Genomic DNA, 15,011 nt, shown 5'->3' with positions numbered 1-15,011 from the left:
CATATGAGGTGATTAGGCAGATCAACAAAACCTCATACGAGTTGTCGCTACCTGACAGGAAGAAGCAGCAACAAGTCTTTCACATCAATATGCTGCGACGATGGAAAGAGCCAAAAGCAAACACCACAGAACAACTCTGGGTATGTGCAGTCGGAGAAGAGGAGGAGTGCACGGAGCAATATTTCCCGGGTACAAGTGGAGCTAGTACGCCGCTCAATTTGTCACACCTCAGTACAAAGCAGCAAAAAGAACTGAGGAAAGTCATCCCACCAAAACTCTTCAGTGAGGAGCCAGGCAAAACGAGTATTATCCAGCATGACATCCGTCTCCTGAAATCGGATCCAATCAGGCAGACGAACTGTAGAGTACCTGCACGCTTGATTCCAGACCTGAAGGAAGAGGTGAGGATGATGTTGAAACTGGGGGTCATAGAACCTTCTACAAGTGAGTGGTGTAGCCCTGTGGTGCTTGTACCCAAGAAAGATGGAGGGTTACGCTTTTGCATAGACTTCTCCAAATTGAATTCTGTCTCTGCGTTTGACCCCTACCCCATGCCAAGAGCGGATGAGCTGATTGAGAGGCTGGGTAAGGCTCGGTATTTGACAACCTTGGACTTATGCAAAGGTTACTGGCAAGTACCACTGAGTCCATCAGCCAGGGAGCTGACAGCGTTCCGTGTACCCTCTGGGCTATATCATTTCACCACAATGCCCTTTGGATTACATGGTGCGGCCGCCAGTTTCCAGAGACTTATGGACCAGGTGTTGAAAGGGACCGATGGATTTGCAGCCGCCTACATCGATGACGTGGTTGTATATAGCACCAGCTGGGAAGAACATTTACATCACGTCCAGACAGTGTTGCAAAAGATTGCTGCTGCAGGATTAACGGCCAACCCAAACAAGTGCTATCTAGCCAGGGATTCGGTCTCATACCTGGGTTATATCCTGGGTGGAGGGATGATTCGCCCGCAGGTTGATAAGGTGGAAGCGGTCAGAAGAACTCCGGCACCTACAACGAAAAGAAGGGTGAGATCGTTCTTGGGACTAGTGGGATGGTACAGGCGTTTTATACCTGATTTTTCAGCCAGAGCGGCAGTGTTGACTGATCTTATAAAGAAAGATAAGCCTCAGAAAGTCAAGTGGACGGAACAGTGTGACAAAGCATTTAATGACCTGAAGCAGTGTTTGTGCTCAGAACCAGTGTTGAGCAGCCCAGACTTCGAGAGGCCATTCGTTGTTCAAACAGATGCATCGGGATGTGGTCTGGGAGCGGTGCTGCTGCAAGGCGAGGAAGAGGACCGCAAACCAATTCTCTATATCAGTAGGAAATTGTTTCCAAGAGAGTTGAACTACTCTACGGTGGAAAAAGAGGCTCTAGCAGTGAAGTGGGCATTGGACTCATTGAAGTACTATCTGTTAGGTGCTAACTTCATACTTGAGACGGACCATAGGGCGTTACAGTGGATGTACAGGATGAAAGACAGTAACGCGAGGATTACGAGATGGTATTTGTCACTTCAGCCTTTTAAATTTCAGGTGCGGTACCGGAAAGGTGCTCAGAACATTACAGCTGACTTCCTTTCACGTCACTCTGAGGAGTGACTAGTGTGAGGGGGGGGGTGTGTGATGAGGTCAGTGAATTGGACCCATCACCAAGACTGGAATATACATTAAGGAATGTATATTAGTATCATTGCTTACCTTGTTTCAGTTCCGGTCCTAGGGGAATGGCAGCGAATTTCCTGTCTCTCTTTGTGCTAGCCGAAGGGCCCACGGTGAGGTATAGAGAGGGGGAGGGAAGAGCTGGATTCAGGAACCTGTGCAAGGGAAAAAGCAAATGAGTAAAACTATTAAAACTATGTACATAGATAAACACTTACCAGTGAAGCTGGAATGAGATGTGCGGGGGATATCTGTTGATGGTCGTATTGAAGGGAATTAATATCTTCCTGGGAGCAACCTTCTTACCCCTTTGCTAGAGTTGGGTTAGTCCAATTAAGAGAGGGGTGGGGCTAAGTTCCTAAAAGGAGGGGGATTTGGCTGCAGTAGCCAGGTAAAGGTAGAGGGAACTGCAGTATGGACAAACTTTGTCTGTTTAGTTCCAACGTGCTCTTTTTATTTTATTTTCATTTATTTTTCTTTTCTTTTCATTTCTCTTCGGGTACCTCTCTTGTTGTGCCATCATCACGTGTGCTTCGTTTAAATAAAGTCTCACGGAAAGAGTTATTTTGAGTCCTGCCTACTCCTTGCTGAGTGAACCCACATTTCCTCATCCGTACCCTCCACACTACAATTTTAACATCCATCCCACATGTGCTAAGTTTGATATAAATTGGTAAATATCATAAACATTGGCAAAAAATAGTGACTGAGTAAGGGTTCACCACAGAAATGCAAATGGTCTGGGGTCTTTGCTAAGCACAAAAACAAGCTTTATACACAACGGAGTGTTGCCCAACTACACTGCAGGAGGGGATTGAAGAGCTACTGCATTTTTATAGTGTAATATGGCGTCACTACAGAAAGGCTGAATGGGATTAACAGCATTTTTTGTCCTGATTGTGAGTGCTGCGCTCACTGCATATTTTGTGCCTCACTGGTATAAATGTTATCGGGAAAAACACTTGTAGCATAAGAAGAACTGGTTTTCTGTGAAAACTATGTGAAGAAAGAATACAGATGAGGTCGGAGAGAGATTTGATCTATCTAGTTCAAATCCGAGCAAAGACTTACTATTATTCTCCTGGCCCTCCAGTAATTAAAGCCTGGCTCACACTACGGGATAAGTCCTCCTGACTACGATTTAATCCTCCTGACAATTGCAAGAGGTCCCTGATTTTAGGGTAACCATAAACAATCGTCTTTCCAGATTATCCTGTAGTGTGGGGAGTCTATAATCCAGATCTTCTCCTAGAGCAGTTGGGGCCGCCCTAAGAATCCTGTAGTGTTGGGTGGACGCAGATTCTCTTATCATCATGCCTGAAAGATGATAAACCAATGAGAGTCAAGCGGGGATTATTTCACCGCCAACCACCGTGTTTGTTTACATCACGGCTGTGTCTGAAACTAGCAAAGTGCTGTAACTGAGGCAGTATTCCTAGGGAGGAAGGTGCAGAATCATGTCAGTATTTAAAACTGGTTAAAATGCCACCTGTTTTTGCTCCAGAGTAATTATTCTGGAGAGGGAACCTTAGTGTAGAAATATTGAATACTCTGTGACTCTGTTTCAAACACCTTCATTTCAAAACACTGCCTTGTGAGGCAACAAAAGCGCAAGGTACCTGCTGTCTGTTTCAGACACAGCTGAATATGTGAGAAACTCCCGCCTACTCTCGGGATGTAATATTGAAACTCCCGCAATGTTTTGAGAAAAATCTGTGAAAAATGTCTTTGTGTTGGGTGGTTAGGATTTTTAAAATACTGTTGTGTGAACCAGGCTTATAGTTTTTTTTTTAAACTGATTTTTCTTTTCTTAAAAATTAACATTCATAACTTATATGAATATATGATTTGTTTGTTCTTACTGTGCTCTTTGATGAGCCCTCATTGATATGGTGTTTTTTATGCTCATTCATTTTCCAACTAACTTACACCAGGAATGTGACAAGAGCGTTTCCCAACAACAGCAATACTTCTTCTTCTTCTTCATGTGCCTTTTTTGAGGCTAAATGGTTATCTTTGATTTATGTAACGTGTGAACTGTCTGCAAGCATTGAGTTATGAGACTGAACAGGTTCTGAAGCATTTTCTTTCTTGAGATTTCCTGACACCAGTCACCGGCATAATTTTATGCAACATATTTCCCTTCATTCAGGTACACTAATTGTGTGCATTATAAGAGCATTTGTCCCGCAGTTTTGGTAGAGCTATGTTTTTCCACTGAGATCTTGTGATTTTTATGGGTTTCTGTATAAAAAACAAGGATCATTTAGTTGACATAAACATTTCCAGGCTTGATTTATGTATTAGATATATCCATCTATGATTATTGATTGCCATGTACACATTATTTAAAGGCACAGCTGAAACAGACCTTTTAACATCAGTGCAAAACATTCATAGGGTTAAGAGCCACATATATGTAAATGTGTTGGTGTTGATGAGACCTCAAAAACAGTTGTATTATAAAATGGTTTCACGTCGACTGGATGAAGCGTTAGCTGAATTATACGTTTGGAAATTTTAATTTTGTTTACATACTACACTGGTATCTCAAAGTAAGGGAAGTATGGTCTCTACACACATGGAATTAACATATGACCTGGATAAGCCAATCATAAGTGGCTAGCATTAAGTACAGATGCAAAAAGGGTACAGTGAATCTGGGGGGCACGTTGTAATCCGATTACTTAAACCACACACATGGCCACATTATTGTAGTGTGAACACCACAATGTCTCAATGCATCTTTGACAGGGTGTGTGTGTGTGTGTGTGTGTGTGTGTGTTTGTTTGTGTGTGTGTGTGTGTTAATGGGTAGGCTAGCGCGTCTTGTGCTCTGACGTCTAGACTGAAATATGCCTCTTCTTATTTGTTTCTCTCACAATCTAAAAATAAATTTTGTTTCAACCTTCAACCTGTTTTGTGAAATTTAGGTTATATCCTGCCCGCGGAAGCCGCTCCTCCACTATGCCTCTCCTCTAGAGGAAATTATGTGTGAAATCCGATCGCAAGCATTCACAGAAGACACAGCTAAATGCTAGGTGTGAACAGCTATGTGTTTTGGCATTTATCTGTGGTATCAGGAACCTAAAGAAGGATAAATCAAGCTTTTATGTCATTTCCATTCTAATAAATAAGGTGCCAGTATAAGCAGAAATATGTGTAGAGCACTCCTCCATATTCATCTAGTTACTTCTCTCACTGGGAATTAATGTTCTCGGAAACATGGCTAACTATATATATTTTTGCCCATTAATCCATTTTCAGATGATAAACATTTCCTGAAAACGTTGTGTTTTTAGCCCAGATACTATAATTGAGACGGTATGGTCCTCTAGGTATAGTTACTGCCCTGGTGAGAGGAAGGGCACATGTGTGCAAGCGAGGGTGGGAAGTTGGAACATTCGATGTAGAAACAGATGATTCAAGGACATTTCACTCTTACAGGATGAAGTCCAAATCTGTGGATACCAGTGCAGGACCTTGTTCACTTTAGGAGCTGTCAGGGTGTGGATGTTGTATGTAGGGTTGTGTTTAATTTATATTACTGTTTTTAAACCATCTAGGTTAACTTTATGTTGACCACCGTTGGCTGCAAGGTTTCATCTTCAACCCTCATCTGAAAAGGGTTCAGACAGTTGTTACAACTGGAAATATTCTCTCACTTTTTAAAAGATTAGAATGATCTCCCAGTCTTCTTTTCTCTTTCTGATGGGCTGCTGACTTGTTCCGTCACTTGTGTTGGGTTGAAAGGTTTGGTCTCTAGGGATCTACCCCCACATCTTGTTTGTGTGTGAGGTTGCTCTGCATTAACGTCTTCACCTGCAGGTATTTTAGGATAATCCCAGGAACATCTTCTCTGACAAACTGTATGCAACTGATCCCAGAAATAGTTTTGTAAACTTTAATCATGCCTTACTTAATGGTAAGATTTTTATTTTTAAGATGTATCGTTTACCCTTAGTAACTTAACATAGCTATCTGATTAGATGAGCACTGATTTGCTAGTCAGTGCATCAATTAATCATTCATGCTATTTTACTGCCTTTTCTCCATAATCACCACAAGCCATTAGTCAAGAGTGGCTGTTAGTCTTTTAAGCTAAGTGTTCATCCCTCTCTTTGCTTTGTGAAGACTGTTGGGGGGTTAACACACTTAGAAGAGTCACAGCACCCTTGGGAGCAGATGATGTGATTGATTATTCATTGCCGGATGGTGGTCTGTAGAGACAGGGTTAGTTAAGTAATCTAATATGATGCTGCAGTAGGCCAGTCTGCTAGGAAGTAAAAGGCCAGATGCTTGATTACAAATAGCTTACACTACTGTGATCTCTGCAGTTATTGTGGGTAGTTCCTGTGATGGATCTGGGCCACAAACTCTGGACTCTGGAGAAATCAGCTTTTAACCGCACTGAATGTTTACAGCTGCCCAGCTAAGACAACCACTCACTCCTGTTTGTTGTGGAACAGTTTTTGCTGAGTTTAGCAATTGCTGAAAAATTATTTCATACGCATATGTATATGCATTGCTTATGTGAACTGTCTAACAGATGGTACTTTAAATCTACTCTGAGAAGTGTTAACATCAGAAAACCAACTGAGGTATAATTTCCGATTTTCACATTAGGGAATGTGTTTTTATGGTAGGCTTAGCTCCAGAACCCTATAGAAGGATAGCAGTCTAAGTCCAAACCATACAGATTCAAAGCAAGCTGCCTGTGTGGCCATTCAGATCTGGAGAATATTAAACAGCCGCTGTAAACCATCACTAAATCCTTCTTCATTGTGCTCTGCTCTATTGCTGCAGTCTTTTAGAAAGAGCGGGATTAGCTTTGTGATATATTCAGCACACCTTATTTAGGTAGGGAGAAAAAAGGGAGAAATATTGGGAAAGTACGTAACAGAAAATTATAGACTTTCAAGCCAGGAGTAGCTTGTATATTTTACTTTCTTACAAATATGTTTGTTTTCACAGAATTCGGGAAGAAAAAAATGTGAATTGATCCCATTTGTTTCCTGGGTAATTATCTAAAAGGCCCCATTAGCCTGAATATATCTGACAAGTGCTTTTTCAGCATTAGAAAATAAGAGTTTTAGTATGTGTGACCCCTCAGAGAAATATACTTTCTCAGTTTCTCAAGGGCTCAAGGGTTCTCACGTGTTTATGTGTGTACATTTGGTTGAGCTGTTGTGCTTGATAGTGTGTTATGAGATTTTATGAGTACTGTGAGAACTGATTGTTGAGAATAGGTTTTATTTTCTTTTTTGTGCATGGTTCCTAACCTGCCCTTAGCAGGAATCTGCTAAAACACATTGCTTGGCAGAAAAATAACTGATTATTTTGATTTCAAATAAAGTAAATTATATATTTATCCTCAACCTCCATGCAAAGTCAAATTTTAATATAATAATTTTGCCGTTTTTATAAGCCCATGTGTATAATACCTCTACATTCTCTTATGTAGTTAAATTTGTGAAAGTTGGGTTTGGGATTGAATTTTACGTTTTTTTTATTGTCATGATGTGGTTGTACTGAAATTATTGGTGGGTTATTTTGAGTTTAAATATTGGTGGTGTTGTACCAAAGTTGCCAAATATTGCCCCTTTATTAGGATTGTTTTTGCCAGTTCTGCTATGCTAAGTTTTTACAAGAATTAGTCAATATCAATAATATTACCCAGGGCTCACTGAAAGCATTATATCTCTCAATTGACCTGGGTTTTTTTTTGAGTAAGTCCCTTAGGAGCTAGAGAAAGCTGCAGGTGTCAGTGGCATCTGGACATCTTTGCTTGCCCTTTTGCCATCATGCCCTGAAATGTATCAAGCTGATTTATAGATGACAGAAGATGATCTAGTATTATTGGCCAGTAGATGTTTAGTCAGAACCTACGATCTCCACTTCAATAAGGACTAAATGTATGTTGTTTACAAATGAAAGTAATTAGGATCAGGTAGATATTTTTGTAAGTAAGCAGTTTGTTGATAGTGAACCCATATGAGATTAAACAGGTTCAAGACTCTAATGCTCCAACACTAATAGGCTCAATTCATCAATGGCACACCAAACGAGAATGTTTGTAGGAGGGATGGGGGAGGGAACGGAAACTGAATAAGTGTCTGAGTGATGGTCTAAGATAGTGATCAGTGAAGTTTATGGAAAAGGTAGTTGCATTACAAGACATTTAGAGCTAATGAAAATGTGCTGAAATGAAAGAGAGAGAGTAAAGGAGAGTTTGTAGTGCTTGTTGACAACTGATGTGGACTGTGCCCACTTGCTTTTGTGTCTACATTTTAATAACAGTCAATAATCAGAGTCTCAGGCCAATTGGAATTGTGAAGGTTATAAATGGTACTTAAACCTTCCATTTTCAAGATATGTTAGTTTCTGTCCACTATGAGATGACAGTTGTGCACTGTGAAGCTGTCAAATAGCTGTTTCGAAAAAAAAGATAACCTGAAGATTATTTACAAATCAAACAAACAAACAGAAGAGTGAACTGTCCACGTCACATTCCAGACCTCAGCCACTGAATGTATTTGGGATTACATGGATGAGGAGTTACAGAAAATACTGCCACTCCTAATTGAGAACTTTGTAGGTGAAGAAAATGGTCCCTGCATATTTCTTTAAAAAAAACTGAAAGCAAGTCTTCTGATGAGAATGAAAGCAGTTATTAAGGCAAAGACTATGGAGGCTTCCATGTAATTTTGAGGTCTAGTTTCTGTTAAATACATATTTTCTACTTTTTTCCAGAAGCTGACACGTACTGTGCCCTAGAGAAACATTGTAGCTTTTCCCAAATTTTGTTTTAGTTTGGACTTTTCATTATTTATTTTTTTTCAGCATTCAGATTTTTAGGCTTTTAACAGTTATTATCTTCAAGAAGAAACAAAACACCTAATAGCTTATCTAAAGTAGTCTAGAGTTGTCTGTGAGTACTTCATCCACTCTTACTACTCATCAGATTCATCCACTCTGAAAGGAGAGTTCATCACAATGCACATTTTACAAGTAGTTTTCCACAGAGCAGATACATATCTCAACAAATAAGGCAAACCCCCTCAAATCCCCAAAACGTATGCACTTTCCCTTTAGTGGCATATTCAATAATTAATTAATTTATTATGTGTAACCTCTTGATTATGGTTAGGGTCTCAATGGGTCCAGAGCCTCCCCAGAATCACTGGGCACAAGGTCAGAACAAAACCCGGACAGGTGGTTAGTCCTTGGCAGGGCATCACAAATTCACAAAGTCAAACTCACACCTATAGTATGTTTTACACAGCTCTTTGACCTATCAATATGTGTTTGTGCAGACACAGGGAGCATACACCAAGAGAACACACAGCGACACTACTTGTTGTGCCACAACGCTGCCAACATATTTCAAATAGAAATTAAACAAGCAAGTAGTTGTCTCTGACATTTTCACTTTTCAGTAAGAAGTGTAGCTGTATATCTACATGTTTTATTATGTATTTTTCATTTGTTGCATGTGATATCATTTAACATCATTCTGTTTTTGTATGTACATATGACCCAACTACAGAAAGGCGAGTAGCAGAGCCAGTCTTGTAAAACAGCCTGGGATCTGATCTTTGTGTCTGTGTCTCTTTGTTTATATGTGCTCTTTTGTGTTTAATGTTACATAGCTCTGCCATCTGAAATAATAAGTCTCACACAGGCACACACATATACACACCAAGGGCAATCCATTTGGAAGCTGTGATCAGCCGTGCTTAAACGACTTCCTCCCATTAATCTAGTGTAAACCTCTAATTTGGACACTTCAGGAGAAGCAAAAACACTCTCATGTTTTTCTTCCTCCAAACATTAACTTGTCAGTTTTTTCAGCCGGTGTTAATTGTTAACTTGTTTTTGCCAATCAATACCATATGTCTACGCATTATTCTGTTTTTGTGTGTGTGTGTGTGTGTGTGTGTGTGTGTGTGTGTGTGTGTGTGTGTGTGTGTGTGTGTGAGAAATATGCATTGATAGACATGGTTGTTCCTTGTTTCTGAACAATATTTACTTTGGCAAATCTTTCCTGTATCTTCTTCACTCTGACATTGAAAAACTAGCATTAATTCATACAGCACCCGTGTCAGTCTTTCTCACTTTGTAGCTGTGTCATGTTGATGTTTTTCCATTTTGTGAATACTTCCATTCCCAGCTGTATCTGTTCACACAAGCCTTGTATGACACCCTCCTTTTACCATCAGAGGGTACAGTCCGCTTCCCCCCATAAAGCAAGCATGATAACACGGCACTAAGTACATGCCTCAGGGCTGCTGGGGTATTTTCAGTCATTTCAGAATGACACTAATTATATAATCCACAAGGAAGCAGGTTGATGAATGAGGGGCCAGATCTACCTTTGGAGCAGATATTTTGAGGTAAATGGCTATGCTGTTAGATAGTAAGACTAGGGTCAAGAACAGTTGGATGCTTTTGCAAATGTTGGGCAACCACTGTGAAGTTATACATTTTGTTGAATAATTAAGTGAAATTACATACATATCCTTTACAGACAAATGATTGAGATGCTGTAATGATTTAAAGGCAACATCTAAAATTGTAGGAAACTGCAGGTTTCTCTGTTTTTTTTTTTAGTTTGTTTACATTTGCTGAAACAGGTAAAATCATTCAGTATTACCCACCTATGGAGCAATATCTTCATTATGTTGTCAACGTTTTGGACTGTTTTTCAGCTGTGAGCAGAGTGAAGAGCTAGCAAATTGTGAGGAAACATCTTCTGAATTTTATACAACTGTTTTTGATCGCAATCCTAAACGTTGCCTTTACATGCGGTAAAGCTCTAAAGAAAAATACTGCCTAGTGTTCCTTTACGTTATGATTTTGGAAAAAAATAGTGTTTGACATTTTTGGGGGTAAATGGAAATGAGCAATAGTGATGTCTAGCAGAATAGAAGCAATTTTATGAACCATTACAAAGATGAAGGCAGTAGTTTCTGGGGCCTTTTACTTTATTAATGGCCAGTGATGACTGATATTTTAGTAGATTTTGCTCTTTACCTCTCTGGGGACTAAATAGTCAAGTTCCAACAAGGGCTCCTGCAATTTTCTCAGCTCCAGTACAGCTCTCAGCACATAAAGGGAGCTGCTGCACATTTCCAGCACTCCACTGTAGTTCTGCTTTTTGTGTATATACATTTGTATTTGTACATGTATTTGTCTGTTTTTACTGATGTGCTCTTTGCATGGTTGTTTAGCCATTGTTTTGTTTCTCACTGATGCAGTTATCAGGGATGTCCTACATTTAATGTAATTAACCTGTAGTTTCCAGGGGCACGGTGGCGCTGCAGGTAGTGTTGCAGTCACACAACTCCAGGGACCTGGAGGTTGTGGGTTTGATTCCTGCTCCAGGTGACTGTCTGTGAGGAGTTGGTGTGTTCTCCCCGTGTTCGCTTGGGTTTCCTCCGGGTGCTCCGGTTTCTTCCCACAGTCCAAAAACACACGTTGGTAGGTGGATTGTCTGTGTTGCCCTGTGAAGGATTGGTGCCCCCTCCAGGTTGTATTGGCCGGCTTGTGCCCAATGATTCCAGGTAGGCTCTGGACCCACCACGACCCTGAACTGGATAAGCGGTTACAGATAATGAATGAACCTGTAGTTCCCAGCTGTATTAAACCTTGTCAAATTCAATCCTTTGTTAATACTGTGTTGCACATTTTATGAATCGAAGCCTTTGATGATTTAAACTAATATGATCCACAGCTAATAGCAGTGGGATGCAATAACCAGCATTTTTTAAAGATTCAGTGGGTTTACTTAGAATGAAATTTTCAATTCTCTTTTAATTCTCTGATTCTATTAGATTCAGTTCTCTTTGAAGAATAATATGAGTTTTTTGCTGATACTCAAAAGTAAGTTTTGGAACAGTACAGGCTGCACAAAAACATTATTCGGTTCATTCCTAGACTGGAGGCCTTGTGTGTTGTACATGTGTATCTGTTTATAGGAATGGATGGTCTGTTTGTACAGATGTGTGCTCTTGCAAGGCTGCTTATCGTAGTGTTTTTGTTGCCCCCAGGGCTGTCTTGATTTATCTCTTCCTCGCTGATTCTGTTCAGTGATGTGCAGAATTGCCTACGAATGGTTAACCCTGTCTTACCTAATGTGATACATTTTGACTTTGGTGATTATTAAATTTAGAGCCGTGTCTATATTCAACTGAATAATGTGTGTATAAGCATGTGTAATTGGAACTTCAGATATGCTGCAGTGTTTCTGTATATAAAGAATGCAACTTTTTGCATTTGGTGTTGGCTGAATTGTAACAGGCCACCTGTAAGTCACAAATGGTAAGAGACACTAAATTGTTAATATTGGTTTTTGATTTTCAAGCCTCTTAAATGCTTTTCCAGTGACAAGTTATAGAAGATTTTATAACTGGAGGACAGGAAGCTGTGCTAATTTACTACCTCGGTCCCTCAGTGGATTTGTTTATGACCGTACAAGTGGCTCTTGTGAGTGTTCAGACTATATGGACTGCTAACACATCTTATAACAGCAAGGCGATCCTTCACTGACATTGTGGACACAGCAGGAAGTGCTAGGACAAGCATTTTGCAAAGGACCAGGTTGTGTCCAGTGTGTGTTCCAGCTCTGCACCCAGTGGTTCCGTGTAGGTTCCAAACCTGCACTGACTGATCAGATGAATGAATGAATGAATGAATGAATGAATCGTCAGATCATGCTTTTCATACAATGATTTGGAAGAACCCATCAAAAAAATTACATAGCTACACTTTGCTTCGACACTGAATAGTGTTTTTTTTTTTTGTCTGTAGGACTCTAAATCTCTGGACAGCTGCATCCAGAACACGCTTGCAGCACTCTATCCACCGTTTGAGGCCACAGGAGCCACTGTGCTCTGTCAGGTCCTAGATGTGGTGGAGTCACTGTACAGTGGAGACGGACTGCGCTACCTCATCGACTTCCTAGTGCCCGCCAAGCATCTTCTGCAAAGTCTTCAACAGGACGCATGTGTGAGTGACTATCTGAATATACCTTTCATCTTTTATCTTCTGTGTTTTTTTGCCACCTCTTTCATTTGTTTGGACCTAGCTCTCTGCACCATGTGAATGACGCATTCTGGTTCCTGTGAATTACTTTATGGTTACTCATTGCCTTGTTGCTTTTTCCCCCTTTTGTTTTGTATAGCTTGTTTTTTTTTCAGTCATGGTAAAGCTATGCTATCACTCTCTTTCTAGTCATGTACTGTCATGCCTGAGATGTGGTGTCATGATGGGTTTGGTGAGCCATCCACTCTCCATCCACAGTGTTAGTCATCATGTGGGTGCAGTCAGGATGCCCACACACACCCACACATCCACACACACACACACACCTCAGACAAAAGACTCAGGGAGCCACCAGACTCAATTGTTTTTGTTAATGCTTCTTGTTTTGGTTATTTGAGAAGCAGCCCCAGAAGCCCTATCAGTGGTTCAAAGCTGAGGGGTTTTTCCCAGCCAGAATACTCTATCACTTTCTCTCTCTCTCTCTCTCTCTCTCTGACTCTCTCTCTCTTGCTCTCACTCGCTCTCACTCTCTCTCTGAAGCATGAACACATGCTTCAGGCTTGATTTCATTTACTGTTCCCCCTATTTTGGCTGGCAGTGAGGCTGTAAACTATATATACCACCCACTTGACCTAGAGACTTTACTTAGCAACTGTTTTGAGCACAGGCATATTTTGTGTCTGAGGTTAAGGTGGCTGATATGAAAATAACCTGTCATTATTATGATAAATGATAATTAAAGAGCCAAGGATCATAATATTTACAACACAATTCTGGTCATTTAATATATATTTATGCTAACCAGTGAAGCTACCCATTTCTTTGTTATATATAAAGTTGATGAGAGTAAAATTATTGTAAGTATATACAAAAAACTCTTTTTGCTGAGATAATCCCAGGCACTAATGTAAACCTAAGATAGTAGCAGTGATGAAACTATTAAAGATAAATGCTTTAGGCATCAGCTTCTCATCACTACTGTTGTGAACGGTCAATCAGTTTCTATAGAATTCAGAAGAATTTTCTCTGATGAATCACGATTATATCTTAACTAGTTATATATATACTTTCATAGAAAAAATTGTATATAATGTGTAGGCAGTATGTAGCTGTGTGAAACAACACAAGAGTAGTGTCCTGAAGGAAGGAAACCTTTCTAAGCTCATTTGAGTGCTTCTGTCAACTCACATATACACACCCAAATACACACAAACACCCACACACACAGCAAAGACTGCAGCACCCTGTCACCTCAACCCCACCTCTCATCAGTGAGCAAGCAATCAGTCCACATGCACTCTGTATTAGGGAAAGGGAAGAAGAGAGATGAAGGGTTGTTCTACCCTCGTCATTATCTGTGTTGCTTTGAACAAAGTCTGTGCAGGTCTTGCAGAAAAAAGGCACAGCTATTAATAGGCATTTATGGGTTAAAAGCTTTGCTTTGTGAATTAGAACTCTAAAAGAATGCACAAAGGAATGCAGATAATGAAAGGACTGTAGTGAACTCATATCCCTCCTGATACTTCATTATTATTTTCCAGCTGACACGTTTAATATTTCATATGTGGAGTATATTGATAAAGTATTATTAACTATTAACATATTTTACATTAATACATTTTAAACAATATATTTATTATATAATTATTTTTAAACATATTTCCTGGAAGATGTAGCAGTGTCCAGACCATCGTGGTTTAGATATTAGTGCTGAGTTGTTAATTATTTTTACTTATACACAGTAATAATGAAGACATTACTAGAAACTACACACCAAAAGATATTTTACATGTAGTATTTAGTATTGCAATAATTTTATGGACATAACTATAACAGGCTACAAGTTAGCTTGATTTTATTTTAGTATTTGGTCAAGTTTATGTGCCTTTGTCACGCCCTTGTTCTGTCTTGTCTGTTGTCCCCTCCATGTGCACACTTAGCACATGGATCTGTATGTTATTGTTCAAGTCTCCGCCCTAGTCCCGCCTTTGTTCCTCCTCATCCTCATTTGTTACCCTGCTCTCTCATTAGCTGTCCCAGGTGTTTCTTGTCTGTGGTGTGCATTTAAGTTCCCTTGTCTCTGTGTGTGTGTTTGTTGGACATTCCATGTTTGTATGTCTGTCTTGTTGGTTCTTGGAATTGGTCCATGTTTGCATGTCTGTCTTGTCTGTTCCTTGATTTGGTTATTCTCCCTGTGTATCTGTCTGGTCTGTCTGTTCTTCCATGTGCTTTGAGTTCTCATTAGGTTTGTCTGTTTTAGATTTCTGTCTAGGTTTGTTTTAGTTCTCCTTGTCCAGGTATT

General features: G+C 40.0%; 1 protein-coding gene across 1 annotated transcript in view; it reads left to right on the top strand.

Annotated features, from left to right (window-relative positions):
• The first annotated feature begins 1,729 nt into the window (after nucleotides 1-1,729).
• LOC136678451 (rho guanine nucleotide exchange factor 40-like) overlaps nucleotides 1,730-15,011 on the top strand; it is a 67,283-nt gene continuing 54,001 nt past the window's right edge. The window contains exons 1-2 of the mRNA XM_066656501.1: nucleotides 1,730-1,777; nucleotides 12,476-12,673. Of these exons, the coding sequence (XP_066512598.1) occupies nucleotides 1,730-1,777; nucleotides 12,476-12,673 (246 nt within the window). The remainder of the gene's footprint in view (nucleotides 1,778-12,475; nucleotides 12,674-15,011) is intronic.

Source organism: Hoplias malabaricus, chromosome Y (assembly GCF_029633855.1).
Source record: "Hoplias malabaricus isolate fHopMal1 chromosome Y, fHopMal1.hap1, whole genome shotgun sequence".
NCBI classification, from domain to species: Eukaryota; Metazoa; Chordata; class Actinopteri; order Characiformes; family Erythrinidae; genus Hoplias; species Hoplias malabaricus.
The sequence above is the reverse complement of the archived record's forward strand: the minus strand, read 5'-3'. Positions and strand labels throughout refer to the sequence as shown.